This window comes from Erythrolamprus reginae, chromosome 7 (genome assembly GCF_031021105.1).
Source record: "Erythrolamprus reginae isolate rEryReg1 chromosome 7, rEryReg1.hap1, whole genome shotgun sequence".
NCBI classification, from domain to species: Eukaryota; Metazoa; Chordata; class Lepidosauria; order Squamata; family Dipsadidae; genus Erythrolamprus; species Erythrolamprus reginae.
Genome location: NC_091956.1, coordinates 13,488,051 through 13,500,158, shown reverse-complemented (window position 1 = coordinate 13,500,158; position 12,108 = coordinate 13,488,051). Strand labels below are relative to the sequence as shown.

Here is a 12,108-nt window from a genome sequence, read left to right as displayed (position 1 = left end):
GATTGATTGATTGATTGATTGATTGATTGATTGATTGATTGGATTTGTATGCCACCCCTCTCCGAGGACTTGGGGCAACTCACAACATAGCAAACAATATACACTGCTCAAAAAAATAAAGGGAACATTTAAAAAGCAGAATATAACTTCAAGTAAATCAAACTTCTGTGAAATCAAACTGTCCACTTAGGAAGCAACACTGACTGACAATCAATTTCACCTGCTGTTGTGCAAATGGAATAGTTGCGCAAATGAAATATTCAATGAGAATATTTCATTCATTCAGATCTAGGATGTGTTCTTTGAGTGTTCCCTTTATTTTTTTGAGCAGTATACAATGTCCAGAAATGCTTTACTAGAAGAGCCCTCCATTCCTCCACTCGCAACGGAATACCCTACGCAACTAGACTTGCAATCCTGGGTTTAGAAAGTTTAGAACTACGTCGCCTTCAACACAACCTAAACATTGCCCATAAAATCATCTGCTACAACGTCCTTCCTGTCGACGACTACTTCAGCTTCAACCACAATAACACACGAGCACACAACAGATGCAAACTTAAAGTAAACCGCTCCAAACTCAGCTGCAGGAAATACCACTTTAGTAACTGAGTAGTTGATGCATGGAACTCACTACCTGACTCTGTAGTATCATCACCCACACCCCAAAATTTTACCCTTAGACTATCCACTGTTGACCTCTCCTGATTCCTAAGTGGTCAGTAAAGGGCGTGCATAAGTGCACCAGTGTGCCTTCCATCCCCTGTCCTAAGATTTCTCTCTTACTAGTATTATCTTCTGAACTGTGTGGATTAGTTGGTTCTCAGACATTTAAATGTTAAGATTTACATTTCATCTATTTTATAATTTTAAGTATTTTTTTCTGGTTCAGCCAATCAAACCACCTGTTCCATGTGTTGTAAAATTCTGTCTCCTCCTTGTCCTGAAGCTCTGGGGTCATTCCTAGAGAAATTTTTCCTTTCTCTAGGAATGATTTTAAGTGTAGTAGAGTTTTAAAGTTTTTCTAGTAAAATTAATTGGATTTTTATATTTGAACAAAAAATAAAAAATAAAGGGAACCCTCAAAGAACACATCCTAGATCTGAATGAATGAAATATTCTCCTTGAATACTTTGTTCTGTACAAAGTTGAATGTGCACAACAGCATGTGAAATTGATTGTCAATCAGTGTTGCTTCCTAAGTGGAGGAATGAGAAGAAAGAGAATAAAGGAAATAAGAAAAGGGAAGGAAGGAAGGAAGGAGGAAAAGGAGGGAAGGAGGGGTAGAATGTGTAGGAAGGAAAAGAGAGGGAGAAATCAAAAGGAAGAATGAATGAAAGAAGAAAGGAAGAAAAAGAGGGTGTAAGTGAAGGAAGGAAAAAGAGAACAGGAAGGAAGGATGCAAAGGAGGAAGGAAAAGAGGGAAGGAAGGAGAGAGGGAGAGAGGTGTAGAAAGAGAAGAAAGGAAAGGGAGGGAGAGATCAAAGGAAAGAAGAACAAAAAAGAGAGAGGGAAGGAAGGAATGAGGTATAGAAATAGAAGAAAGAAAAGGAAGGGAGAAAGCAAAAAATGAAGGAAGGAAGGGAAAAAGAGAAGATGAAAGAAGTACAGAAGGGAGTGAGGGAAGGAAGGAAAGAAAGAAGGAAAGAAAAGGGAGGGAAGGAAGGAAGGAAGTAAAAATAGAAAAAGAAAGGACAGAAGGGAGGGAGGGAAAGAAGGAAAGAAGGAAAGAAAAGAGAAGGAAGAAAGGACAGACGGAAGGAAGAAGAGAGGGAGATAGGTGTAGAAAAGTTAGGAAGGAAAAGGGAGGGAAGGAGGAAAAGAAAGAAGGAGGGAAAGAAAGAAAAAGAGGGATGGAACAATGGAGGGAAGGAATGAAAGTGAGAGAGATGGAGGGAGGATAGCAAAAGAAGGAAGGAAAAGGAAGGGAGAGAGCAACAGAAAGAAGGAAGAGAAGATGAAGGAAGGACAAAAGAGAGGGAGGGAAGGAAGGGGAAAAGGAAAGAAAAGAGAAGGAAGGAAGAACAGAAGGAAGGAAGAAGAGTGTGAGAGAAGTGTTGAAAGGGTAGAAGGAAAAGGGAGAGAAGAAGCCAAAAAAAGGAGGGAAAGAAAGAAAAAGACTGGGGAAGGAGGGAGGGAAGGAATGAAGGTGGAAGACATGGAGGGAGGGATAGAAAGAGAAGGAAGGAAAAGAAGGGGAGGGGTCAAAAGAAAGAAGGAAGGAAAGAAAGAAGGAAGAGGAAGGAAGAGGAAGGAAGAGGAAGGAAGAGGAAGGAAGAGGAAGGAAGAGGAAGGAAGAGGAAGGAAGAGGAAGGAAGAGGAAGGAAGAGGAAGGAAGAGGAAGGAAGAGGAAGGAAGAGGAAGGAAGAGGAAGGAAGAGGAAGGAAGGAAAGAAGGAAAGAAAGAAGAAGAGAGGGAGAGAGGTGTCTGAAGGGTAGGAAGGAAAAGGGAGGGAAGGAGCCAAAGAAAGAAGGAGGGAAAGAAAAAAAAGAGGGAGGGAATGAGGGAAGGAAGGAGAGAGAGACAGAAGGAGGGATAGAGAAGGAAAAGGAATGGAGGGATCAAAAGAAAGAAGGAAGGAAGGAAGGAAGAGGAAGGAAGGAAGGAAGAAGAGAGGGAGAGAGGTGTCTGAAGGGTAGGAAGAAAAGGGGAGGGAAGGAGCCAAAGAAAGAAGGAGGAAAGAAAGAAAGAAAAAGAGGGAAGGAATGAGGGAAGGAAAAGGGAAGAAGGAAAGAAAAGAGAGGGATGGATGGAAGGAAGGAAGGAAGGAAGGAAAGGAAGGAAGGAAGGCGAGAGGGAGAGGGGTTTCGGAAGGGTAGGAAGGAAAAGGGAGGGAAGGAAGGAAAGAAAGAGAGAGAAAAAAAGTGGAAGAGAAGGAAGCCCACTACTCACGGTAGAAGATGTACTCGGTGTAGCTACTCCAGACCTTCTCCTCCCTGTACTGGTTGAGGGCGGCGGCGGTGGCGGCGGAGTTGCAGGCCACCATGTGGAAGCCCGCCTCGGCCAGCCGGTCGAAGGCCTGCTCCAGGTAGGTATACTTGAGGTAGAAGCGGGCCGTGTAGCGGTCGGGCGGGCGATCCGGGTCGCGGCTCTCGTTCAGCGACGGCCCGAAGACCTCCTTGGCCAGCGCGATGCGGCCGCACACCAGGATGCGCGCCACCCGACGGAACTTGGCATCCGCTTGGGTCTCCCGTCCGGGGGACGAGGAACCCCGGTAGCCCACGGTCAGGAAGCCCGCCCGGGCGCCGGGAAGAGGCGGAAGAGGCACCACCAGATGATCCCCGTTGCCGGGAGAGGCGCTTTCCTCCAAGTCGCTCTGGCAACCTTCGTCATTAAGCGAGCCGCGCTTGGGCACCTTAGGCGTCAGGAGTTTAGCCAAGTCGGCCAGCTGGAAGTGCTCAGCTTCGCGCAGGAGGCGCTCCTTCTCCGGGAAGTGCTCCGGTAAGGTCACCTGGCCGTCGCGCAGGTAATCCAGCACGTACCTGAAGAGGAAGCCGTCGCGGTCGATGAAGAAGCGGGAGCGGCTGTCGCGGGGAAGGGGGTCCCGTCCGCCCCGCCTGGGACAGAACATGCGGGCCAAGGTGCTCTCCGGGACGTTCAGCAAGGTGGAGTGCCGCGTCACGTACACCTGGCCGCCCACGTTCAGCTCCACCACCTCGGGGAAGCCCCCCGGAGACGCCGCGGGAGAAAACCCCGGGCAGTCCGACGATACCATGGCGCTGATGGGGAGGATGGTAGCGGCGGGGGTCGTCGAGGCGGCGGGGGTCGCGCCGCCCTCCTTCAGGGCCATGCCCGGCGGACGGCGGAGGACCCCCGCCCCGAGACCACCCACCCACCCGCTCGCGTCCTCGGCACACCCGGTGCGCAACGATGCGCGCGAAGCGATGCTGCGCTCCGAGGCGCGCGGAAACGCTTCGGTTCCTTTTTTGGGTAGGGGGGGTTGTCTTTTCACCGGCCGGGACCCTCTAGAAAGTCTTCTGCCGAACCTTTGGGGTCCTCGATCCCCCGACGGTGTGGCTAAGGGTAGGACGGTTGGGGTCTCCTGACCACCTGGGACCCACGAGGAAGTCTAATATCAACCTCTGGGGGTCTTCGCTCCCCCGGCAGCTCCCCTGGACGATGCGGCTGAGATTGGGGGGGGGGGAGTGTCTCCCGATCAGTCGGCACCCCTCGAGAAAATCCTTTCCCGAACCTCTCCCGATAAAGGGGGCGGTGTCTCTTGACCAGCCGGGACCCACGAGAGGGGTCTTTTTCCGAACCTCGCCCCTGTTCGACGATACGCCTAAAGGTGGGGGTCTCTTGACCAACCGGGACCCCCCAGAAAGTCTTTTTCCCAATCTCTGTGGTCTTCGCCCCTCCTGACAGATCCCCTGGACGACGCGGCTGAGGGTGGGGGGACCTCCCGAGACCCCCTCTGCCGAATCTCTGGGGTCTTCGCCCCCCACCCCCCACGATGATACGGCTAAAGGTGGGGAGAGGTCTCTTGACCAGCCGCAACCCCTGAAAGAGTCTTTTCCCGAACCTCTGGGGGTCCTCAACCCCCCCAACGATGTAGCTAAGGATGAGGGGGGTCTTCTGAGCAGCAGGGACCCCCCGAGAAAGTCTTCTATCAATCTCTTGGGTCTTCGCCCCACTGGTAGCTCCTCTGGACGATGCGGGAGGAGGGGGCGAGGAACTCCCAGGGTGGGGTGGGGGGGTCTCCTAGGCAGCCGGGACCCCCGAGAAAGTCCTTTCCCGAATCTCTGGGGTCCTCGCTCTCAGCAGCTGCCTTGGACGAGGCGACTAAGGATGGGGGGGTCTCTTGACCAGTCGAGACCTCCGAGAAAATATTCTATCAATCTCTTGGGTCTTCGTCCCCCGGTAGCTCCCTTGGATGATGTGGATAAGGGTGGGGGGTCTCCTAGGCAGCCTCTGGGGTCTCCGCCCGCCCTCCGACGATACGGTTAAAGGTGGGGGTCTCCTGACCAGCCGGGACCCCCGAGAAAGTCCTTTTCCGAGCCTTTGCGGTCTTCACCTCTCCTCGAAGCTCCCCTGGACGATGGGACTAAGAGTGGGGGGGGGGGGTCTCTTGACCAGCCAGGACCACTGAGAAAATCCTCTCCTCGGACCCCCGACGATGTGGCTAAGGGTGCGAGGGGGTCTCCTAACCAACCGGGACCCCCGAGAAAGTCTTGTCCCGAACCTCTGGGGGTCTTCAGCCCCGCTGGTAGCTCCCCTGGACGACGCGGCTGAGGATGGTTGGGGTCTCCTTGCCAGAAGGCGCTCTTTCTCCTTCTTCGCAGCAGCCTCTCGGCTAGGGAAATTGGGGGGAGGGTCTTCTCCTTGCCCGCCCAAAGGAGGGTCTTGGGGAGGGAGCGCCCGGTTTGAAGGCTGCACGCCTTGCTGCGCGCCGCAGGGGCAGGAGCTGAGCCCGGGCGAGTGGCTGGCTGGGTGCCCGTCCTCAGGCTCCGCAGCCCACCCGGCTCTACCCAGCCGGCCGGCTCGACCCGGCGTGGAGGAAAGCCGAGCTGACGTCAGGCGCAGAAAGCAGAACCCTGGGGGGGGGGGAAGCGGACGGGACCTTGCGCAGAGCCGGTTCGGAAAGGGCGGGGGTTGGGGGCGGAGGGAGACAGAGGAGGGGCTTGGGGTCGCGAGAGAGAAAGGGAGGGGGGAAGCTGGAGAGGTGGAGGGGGCTCTGCCTCCAAAGCAGGCGAGGGTGGGGGGAGTGGGAAGGGAGGAGTGGGGAGGAGGGTCATGCTAGAACTTCCACGGGCCTAGCCAGAAAGAATAAAGTCCATGGAATAGGGTGGCATAGAAATCTAAAGAGAGAGAGAGAGAGACAAAGAGACAGACAGACAGAGTGATAGAGATATGTAGATATGTAGATAGGTAGATAGGTAGGTGGGTAGGTAGGTAGGTAGGTAGAGGTAGGTAGGTCGGAAGGAAGGAAGGAAGGACGGAAAGAAAGAAAGAAAGAAAGAAAGAAAGAAAGAAAGAAAGAAAGAAAGAAAGAAAGAAAGAAAGAAAGAAAGAAAGAAAGAAAGAAAGAAAGAAAGAAAGAAAGAAAGAAAGAAAGAGCAATAGTTAGGTAGAGTCTCTGTCTCGAAATATGTAGATAGATAGATAGATAGATAGATAGATAGATAGATAGATAGGTAGGTAGGTAGGTAGGTAGGTAGGTAGGTAGGTAGGAAGGAAAGAAGGAAGAAAAAAGAAAGACAGACAGACAGAGCAATAGATAGGTAGAGTCTCTGTCTAAAATATGTAGATAGGAAGGAAGGAAGGAAGGAAGGAAGGAAGGAAGGAAGAGAAAGGAAGGAAGGAAGGAAGGACGGAAAGAAAGAAAGAAAGAAAGAAAGAGCAATAGTTAGGTAGAGTCTCTGTCTCGAAATATGTAGATAGATAGGTAGGTAGGTAGGTAGGTAGGTAGGAAGAAAAGAAGGAAGAAAAAAGAAAGACAGACAGACAGAGCAATAGATAGGTAGAGTCTCTGTCTAAAATATGTAGATAGGAAGGAAGGAAGGAAGGAAGGAAGGAAGGAAGGACGGAAAGAAAGAAAGAAAGAAAGAAAGAAAGAGCAATAGTTAGGTAGAGTCTCTGTCTCGAAATATGTAGATAGATAGATAGATAGATAGATAGATAGATAGGTAGGTAGGTAGGTAGGTAGGTAGGTAGGTAGGTAGGAAGGAAGGAAAGAAGGAAGAAAAAAGAAAGACAGACAGAGCAATAGATAGGTAGAGTCTCTGTCTAAAATATGTAGATAGGAAGGAAGGAAGGAAGGAAGGAAGGAAGGAAGGAAGGAAGGAAGGAAGGAAGGAAGGAAGGAAGGAAGGGGAAGGAAGGAAGGGAAAGGAAGGAAGGAAGGGGAAGGAAGGAAGGAAGGAAGATGATAGACAGACAGACAGACAGATAGATAGAGCAATAGATAGGTAGAGTCTCTGTCTAGAGATATGTAGATGGACAGACAGACAGACAGACCAACAGACAGACAGACAGACAGACTCACTCCCTCTTGTGGCCACTGGGGAAAGAAGAAAAGAGGGGGGGGGGATAATGTATACTTCCAGAAAGCCACACCAATTTTAACAGAATCTGTACAAGTATAGTCTGAAATGTTACAGTGTTTTAGTGTTAAGGTAAGACAGCTGAGTTCAACCCTGAATTAGTAATGTTTGGAGTGGATCTATTTAAGTAATTGGGAGGTGTTAGTGTGACTACATTTAAGAAAACTTTCTGGCATTAATATACGGGCATAATGTACATTTCTCCATTGCTATTTCTATAGGTCAGGCACACATGCACAGAAATACACAACAGTCTATGTCATCTGTACTGTTTGCTGTTTGGCAAATTGCTGTAAGGCAGAGGTTCTACTTGCTGATTGTCAATAGCTGGTTGTTATTATTATTATTATTATTATTATTATTATTAATAATAATAATAATAATAATACAATCGATCACATACTCAGCTGCTGCAAAAAGATCGCAGAGACTGACTACAAGCCTAGACATGATGCTGTGGCACAGATGATCCACTGGAACTTGTGCCAGAACTACCATTTACCAGTGGCAAAGAACTGGTGGGATCATAAGCCCGAAAAAGTGGTCAAAAATGAGTAAGCAAAACTACTGTGGGACTTCCGACTTCAGACTGACCGAATTCTGAAGCATAACACACCAGACATTGTGATTGTGGAGAAAAAGAAACCATGGATCATCGACATCGCAATCCCAGGGGACAGCAGAATTGAGGAGAAGCAGCTAGAGAAATTAGTGAAATACGAAGATCTAAAAATCGAGCTGCAACGACTTTGGCATAAGCCAGTGAAAGTGGTCCCAGTGGTACTTGGCACGCTGGGCGCAGTGCCAAAGGATCTCAGCGGACATTTGAAAACCACTGGAATTGACAAAATCTCCATCTGTCAATTGCAAAAGGCCGCTTTACTGGGATCAGCAAACATAATTCACCGCTACATCACGCAGTCCTAGGTGCTTGGGAAGCACCCGACTGGTGATGAAATACGAAATCCAGCATAGTGATCTCGTTTGCTGTGTTGCACTGACATAATAATAATAATAATAATAATAATAATAATAATAATAATAATAATAACAACAACAATAACAATAATAATAATAATAGCAACAACAACAATAATAATAATAATAATTGACCAGTCACTAAATTGAAAGGAACAGTTGCCTTTTTTTCCCAGTGAAAATGTTCAGAAGAAATAAAACATTTAATGAAACCCTTCCGTTCCTTCAGACTTCAGTTGGGTCATTCTCGGTCACACAACACCGTCAAACCCTCGTAGCTAACTAGACTATAAAACATTTCCCTTCTGTGCTCTGCCATCATTCTTAATGCAATAAGATATAAATTATTCCCGTTCACATCTATTCCATGATTAAACACCTTTCTGCAGAAAATTATTGATGACATCGGCTATTCCTGTTTAAGGAAGTAAGCGCCAATATACCGCCTTGTCCACAACTGCCTGTAACTTCGAGTACCCACAACAGTTGTGGGTCTCAGCGTGCGTGTATTTGCATATAATTGTCCCCCAATTTCGAGTGGCTTCCAGATGTGATGATGGGTTTTATGGCACATCTGGAAAGTGCAGATTGGCAAGATGCATGGAAGCAAAAAATCGGTGAAAATCGGCAAAATCTCACTAGTGCAAGCGTCCTCGCGTCTGATTTGGCATCCGGTACATGCCCAGAAGCCAAATCTCATGCCGAGATGCGCACGCAGCTCCATTTTCACTACTGAGACAGCATCCCAGACCACTCCGGTAGCAACCCAATACTGGTTGTGAGTCCAACACAATTACAGTGGTACCTCTACCTAAGAATGCCTCTACTTATGAACTTTTCTAGATGGGTGTTTGAGATTTTTTTGCTTCTTCTCAAGAACCATTTTCCACTTACAAACCCGAATCTCTGAAACTGTAACCAGAAAAGGCAGGGAGAAGCCTCCGTGGGGCCTCTCTAGGAATCTCCTGGCAGGAAACAAGGCCGGAAAAGGCGGGGAGAAGCCCCCGTAGATGGGATGTACATAGGATGTCTGATCATTGTTGGAGCATCAAGTGAGAATGCCCACAGAATAAACACTCCAGAAAAAGCTACAAGTGAAAAATTTTATCGTATTAATTATAATTACCATTCAATAAAAAACCAACTACAGTGATACCTCGTCTTACAAACGCCTCGTCATACAAACTTTTCGAAATACAAACCCGGGGTTTAAGATTGTTTGCCTCTTCTTACAAACTATTTTCACCTTACAAACCCACCGCCGCCACTGGGATGCCCCGCCTCCAGACTTCCGTTGCCAGCGAAGTGCCCGTTTTTGCGCTGCTGGGATTCCCCTGAGGCTCCCCTCGCTAATAAACCCCACCTCCGGACTTCTGTGTTTTTGTGATGCTGCAGGAGAATCCCAGCAGGGAAATCCCAGCAGCACAAAAATGGGCGCTTCGCTGGCAACGGAAGTTTGGAGGTGGGGTTTCCCAGCGAGGGGAGCCTCAGTGAAATCACAACATCACAAAAACACAGAGGTCCGGAGGTGGGGTTTCGAGGACTTCGGTGTTTTTGCGATGCTGCAATTTCACTGATGCTCCCTTCCCTGGGAAACCCCACCTCCGGACTTCCGTTGCCAGCGAAGCGCTCATTTTTGTGATGCTGGAATTCCCCTGCTGGGATTCCCCTGCAGCATCGCAAAAACACAGAAGTCCAGAGGTGGGGTTTCCCATGGAGGGGAGCCTCAGGGGAATCTCAGCAGCGCAAAAACGGGCGCTTCGTCTGGCAAAAGGGGTGAATTTTGGGCTTGCACGCATTAATCGCTTTTCCGTTGATTCCTATGGGAAACATTGTTTCGTCTTACAAACTTTTCACCTTAAGAACCTCGTCCCGGGACCAATTAAGTTTGTAAGACAAGGTATCATTGTATTTGTATGAACACAATTTAACTTGCAGTAACTATTATAGCCTTTGTATGAATAAAATTATTATTTGTAAACAGTATATTTGGTAAGTTTTTATACTTTCCTTTATATGCAGAATTCACATGACTTTTGAGGGTACCCTGTAGGTTGAAAAGTTGACGTGATAGACAAAAACGGTGGTTATTTTGGGATCCAGAGGCCAAAGGTTAGTTGAAAACAAGTCACAGATTTAAGACAACGAAATTGCTGTCCCCATCAGTGCTGTTGTAACTCTGAATAGTCACTCAATAAACTGTTGTAAATTGAGGACTGCCCTGTATTAATTAAGGAGGCAGGATTGTCCTTAAGGACAACAGGATTCCACCCGGAGAGGTTGTGTTTTTTTTTGAAGCGGCATAGCGAAAATCACGCAGCTTTCCCCACCCCCACCAACCCAGCCCGCCACGTAATTCTGCAGCAAAGCTGCATTTAAAGACGAAGTCTCCCGAATGCCTCATAAGGATAAATTAAAAATAGTACGGCAATACACTGAGTTAGGTTAAAGAGGACGGGATGTGCATAACCGTCGCATAAGCCAACGAGCAGAAATGCAGTTATTCAGCGACATCCTTCTCCCATGACGATGTAAATCGTAATTTATTGCCCAGCATATGGCGAACGGGGACAAAATTGTGCTGTGAGAAAATGGGGAAGGACACACTGTCACATACACGCATGCACAAACACAAACACACACATTCCATTCCTCCACTCACAACGGAATACCCTACGCAACTAGACTTACAATCCTACGTTTAGAAAGCTTAGAACTACGTCGTCTTAAACAAGACCTAAGCGTAGCCCGTAAAATCCTCTGCTACAACGTCCTTCCTGTCAATGACTACTTCAGCTTCAACCACAACATGAGTACACAACAGATGCAAACTTAAAGTAAACTGCTCCAAACTCGACTGCAGGAAATACGACTTTAGTAACTTGGTAGTTGATGCATGGAACTCACTACCTGACTCTGTAGTATCATCACCAAACCCCCAAAACTTTACCCTTAGACTGTCCACTGTTGACCTCTTCCAATTCCTAAGAGGTCAGTAAGGGGCGTGAATAAGTGCACCAGCGTGCCTTCCATCCCCTGTCCTAATGTTTCTCTCTTGCTAGTATAATGTATATAAACATTGTTATATCTTTGTATACCACCAATACTTACTTGGCTAAATGAATGAATGAATGAATGAATGAATGAATGAATGAATGAATGAATGAATGAATGAATAAACAAACAAACAAACAAACAAACAAACAAACAAAAATAGAAAGAAATAAAAATAATAATTTATTAGATTTGTATGCCACCCCTCTCCCAGCAGGGTATGAAGTCTTTTAGTCAGTGGAACTGCTTGCCTCCAGATGTGTTGGGTAGTCCAACATTGGAAGCTTTGAAGAAGTGGCTATATTATCTGCTTTTATTTTATTTTTTATTTTATTTATTAGATTTGTATGCCGCCCCTTTCTGTGGGAGAAAGAGTAGCAGAAGCGGGGGGTGGAGTTAATAGGGGAATCAGCCTAGAATCCTTTACATAATAACCAATGAACTAAGACCAACTTCCTTTGAATGCCATATCTAACTTCTACTCCTCAGTTGAGAAGATTGCTGGGCATAGACATGAGTAGCAATCAATCAATTGAATTGGAATTTCCCATATGGACCCGGTCTTCCATGCCTAACTCTTACACATCGTCCTAGATAAATTCTCTCTTTGCTACTTGGGGTCCATCCTCAAACCCACATGCCAAAAAGTAATAGACAGGGATTTTAATGAAAATTAGGGAAGTATTTGTCGCACAGGTCCAGCATTGATGTTACCTGTTGTGAATGGTCCATGTCCGGCTCACAGATTTTGAGGACCAGGAGATGGAGAAATACGGGCATCGCAGGCCAGTGTTCTTGCCATCTGGGTCTGAGAGTGAGAGTGAAGGGGAATTGGAGACTGAGGAACTACCAGAGACTGGATCAGTATATCAGCTGGAACTCCATTTTTCCTCTGTGTAAGTGTATCTTTGACTACTCAGAGATCACTCTGCACACTCTTTAATAGTATTTACCGGTTGTCCGAACTACTCAACATTTCCGCTACCAATTCTCCAGAACTGGTCAGAACATGCTGAATCCCACCTCTAGTCTA

The 12,108-nt window shown here is 47.5% G+C and overlaps 1 protein-coding gene across 1 annotated transcript in view; it reads right to left on the bottom strand.

Annotated features, from left to right (window-relative positions):
- Positions 1-3,790, bottom strand: part of KCTD8 (potassium channel tetramerization domain containing 8) — a 37,054-nt gene extending 33,264 nt beyond the window's left edge. The window contains exon 1 of the mRNA XM_070756551.1: positions 2,893-3,790. Within this exon, the coding sequence (XP_070612652.1) occupies positions 2,893-3,790 (898 nt within the window). The remainder of the gene's footprint in view (positions 1-2,892) is intronic.
- Between the last annotated feature and the right edge of the window lie 8,318 nt (positions 3,791-12,108).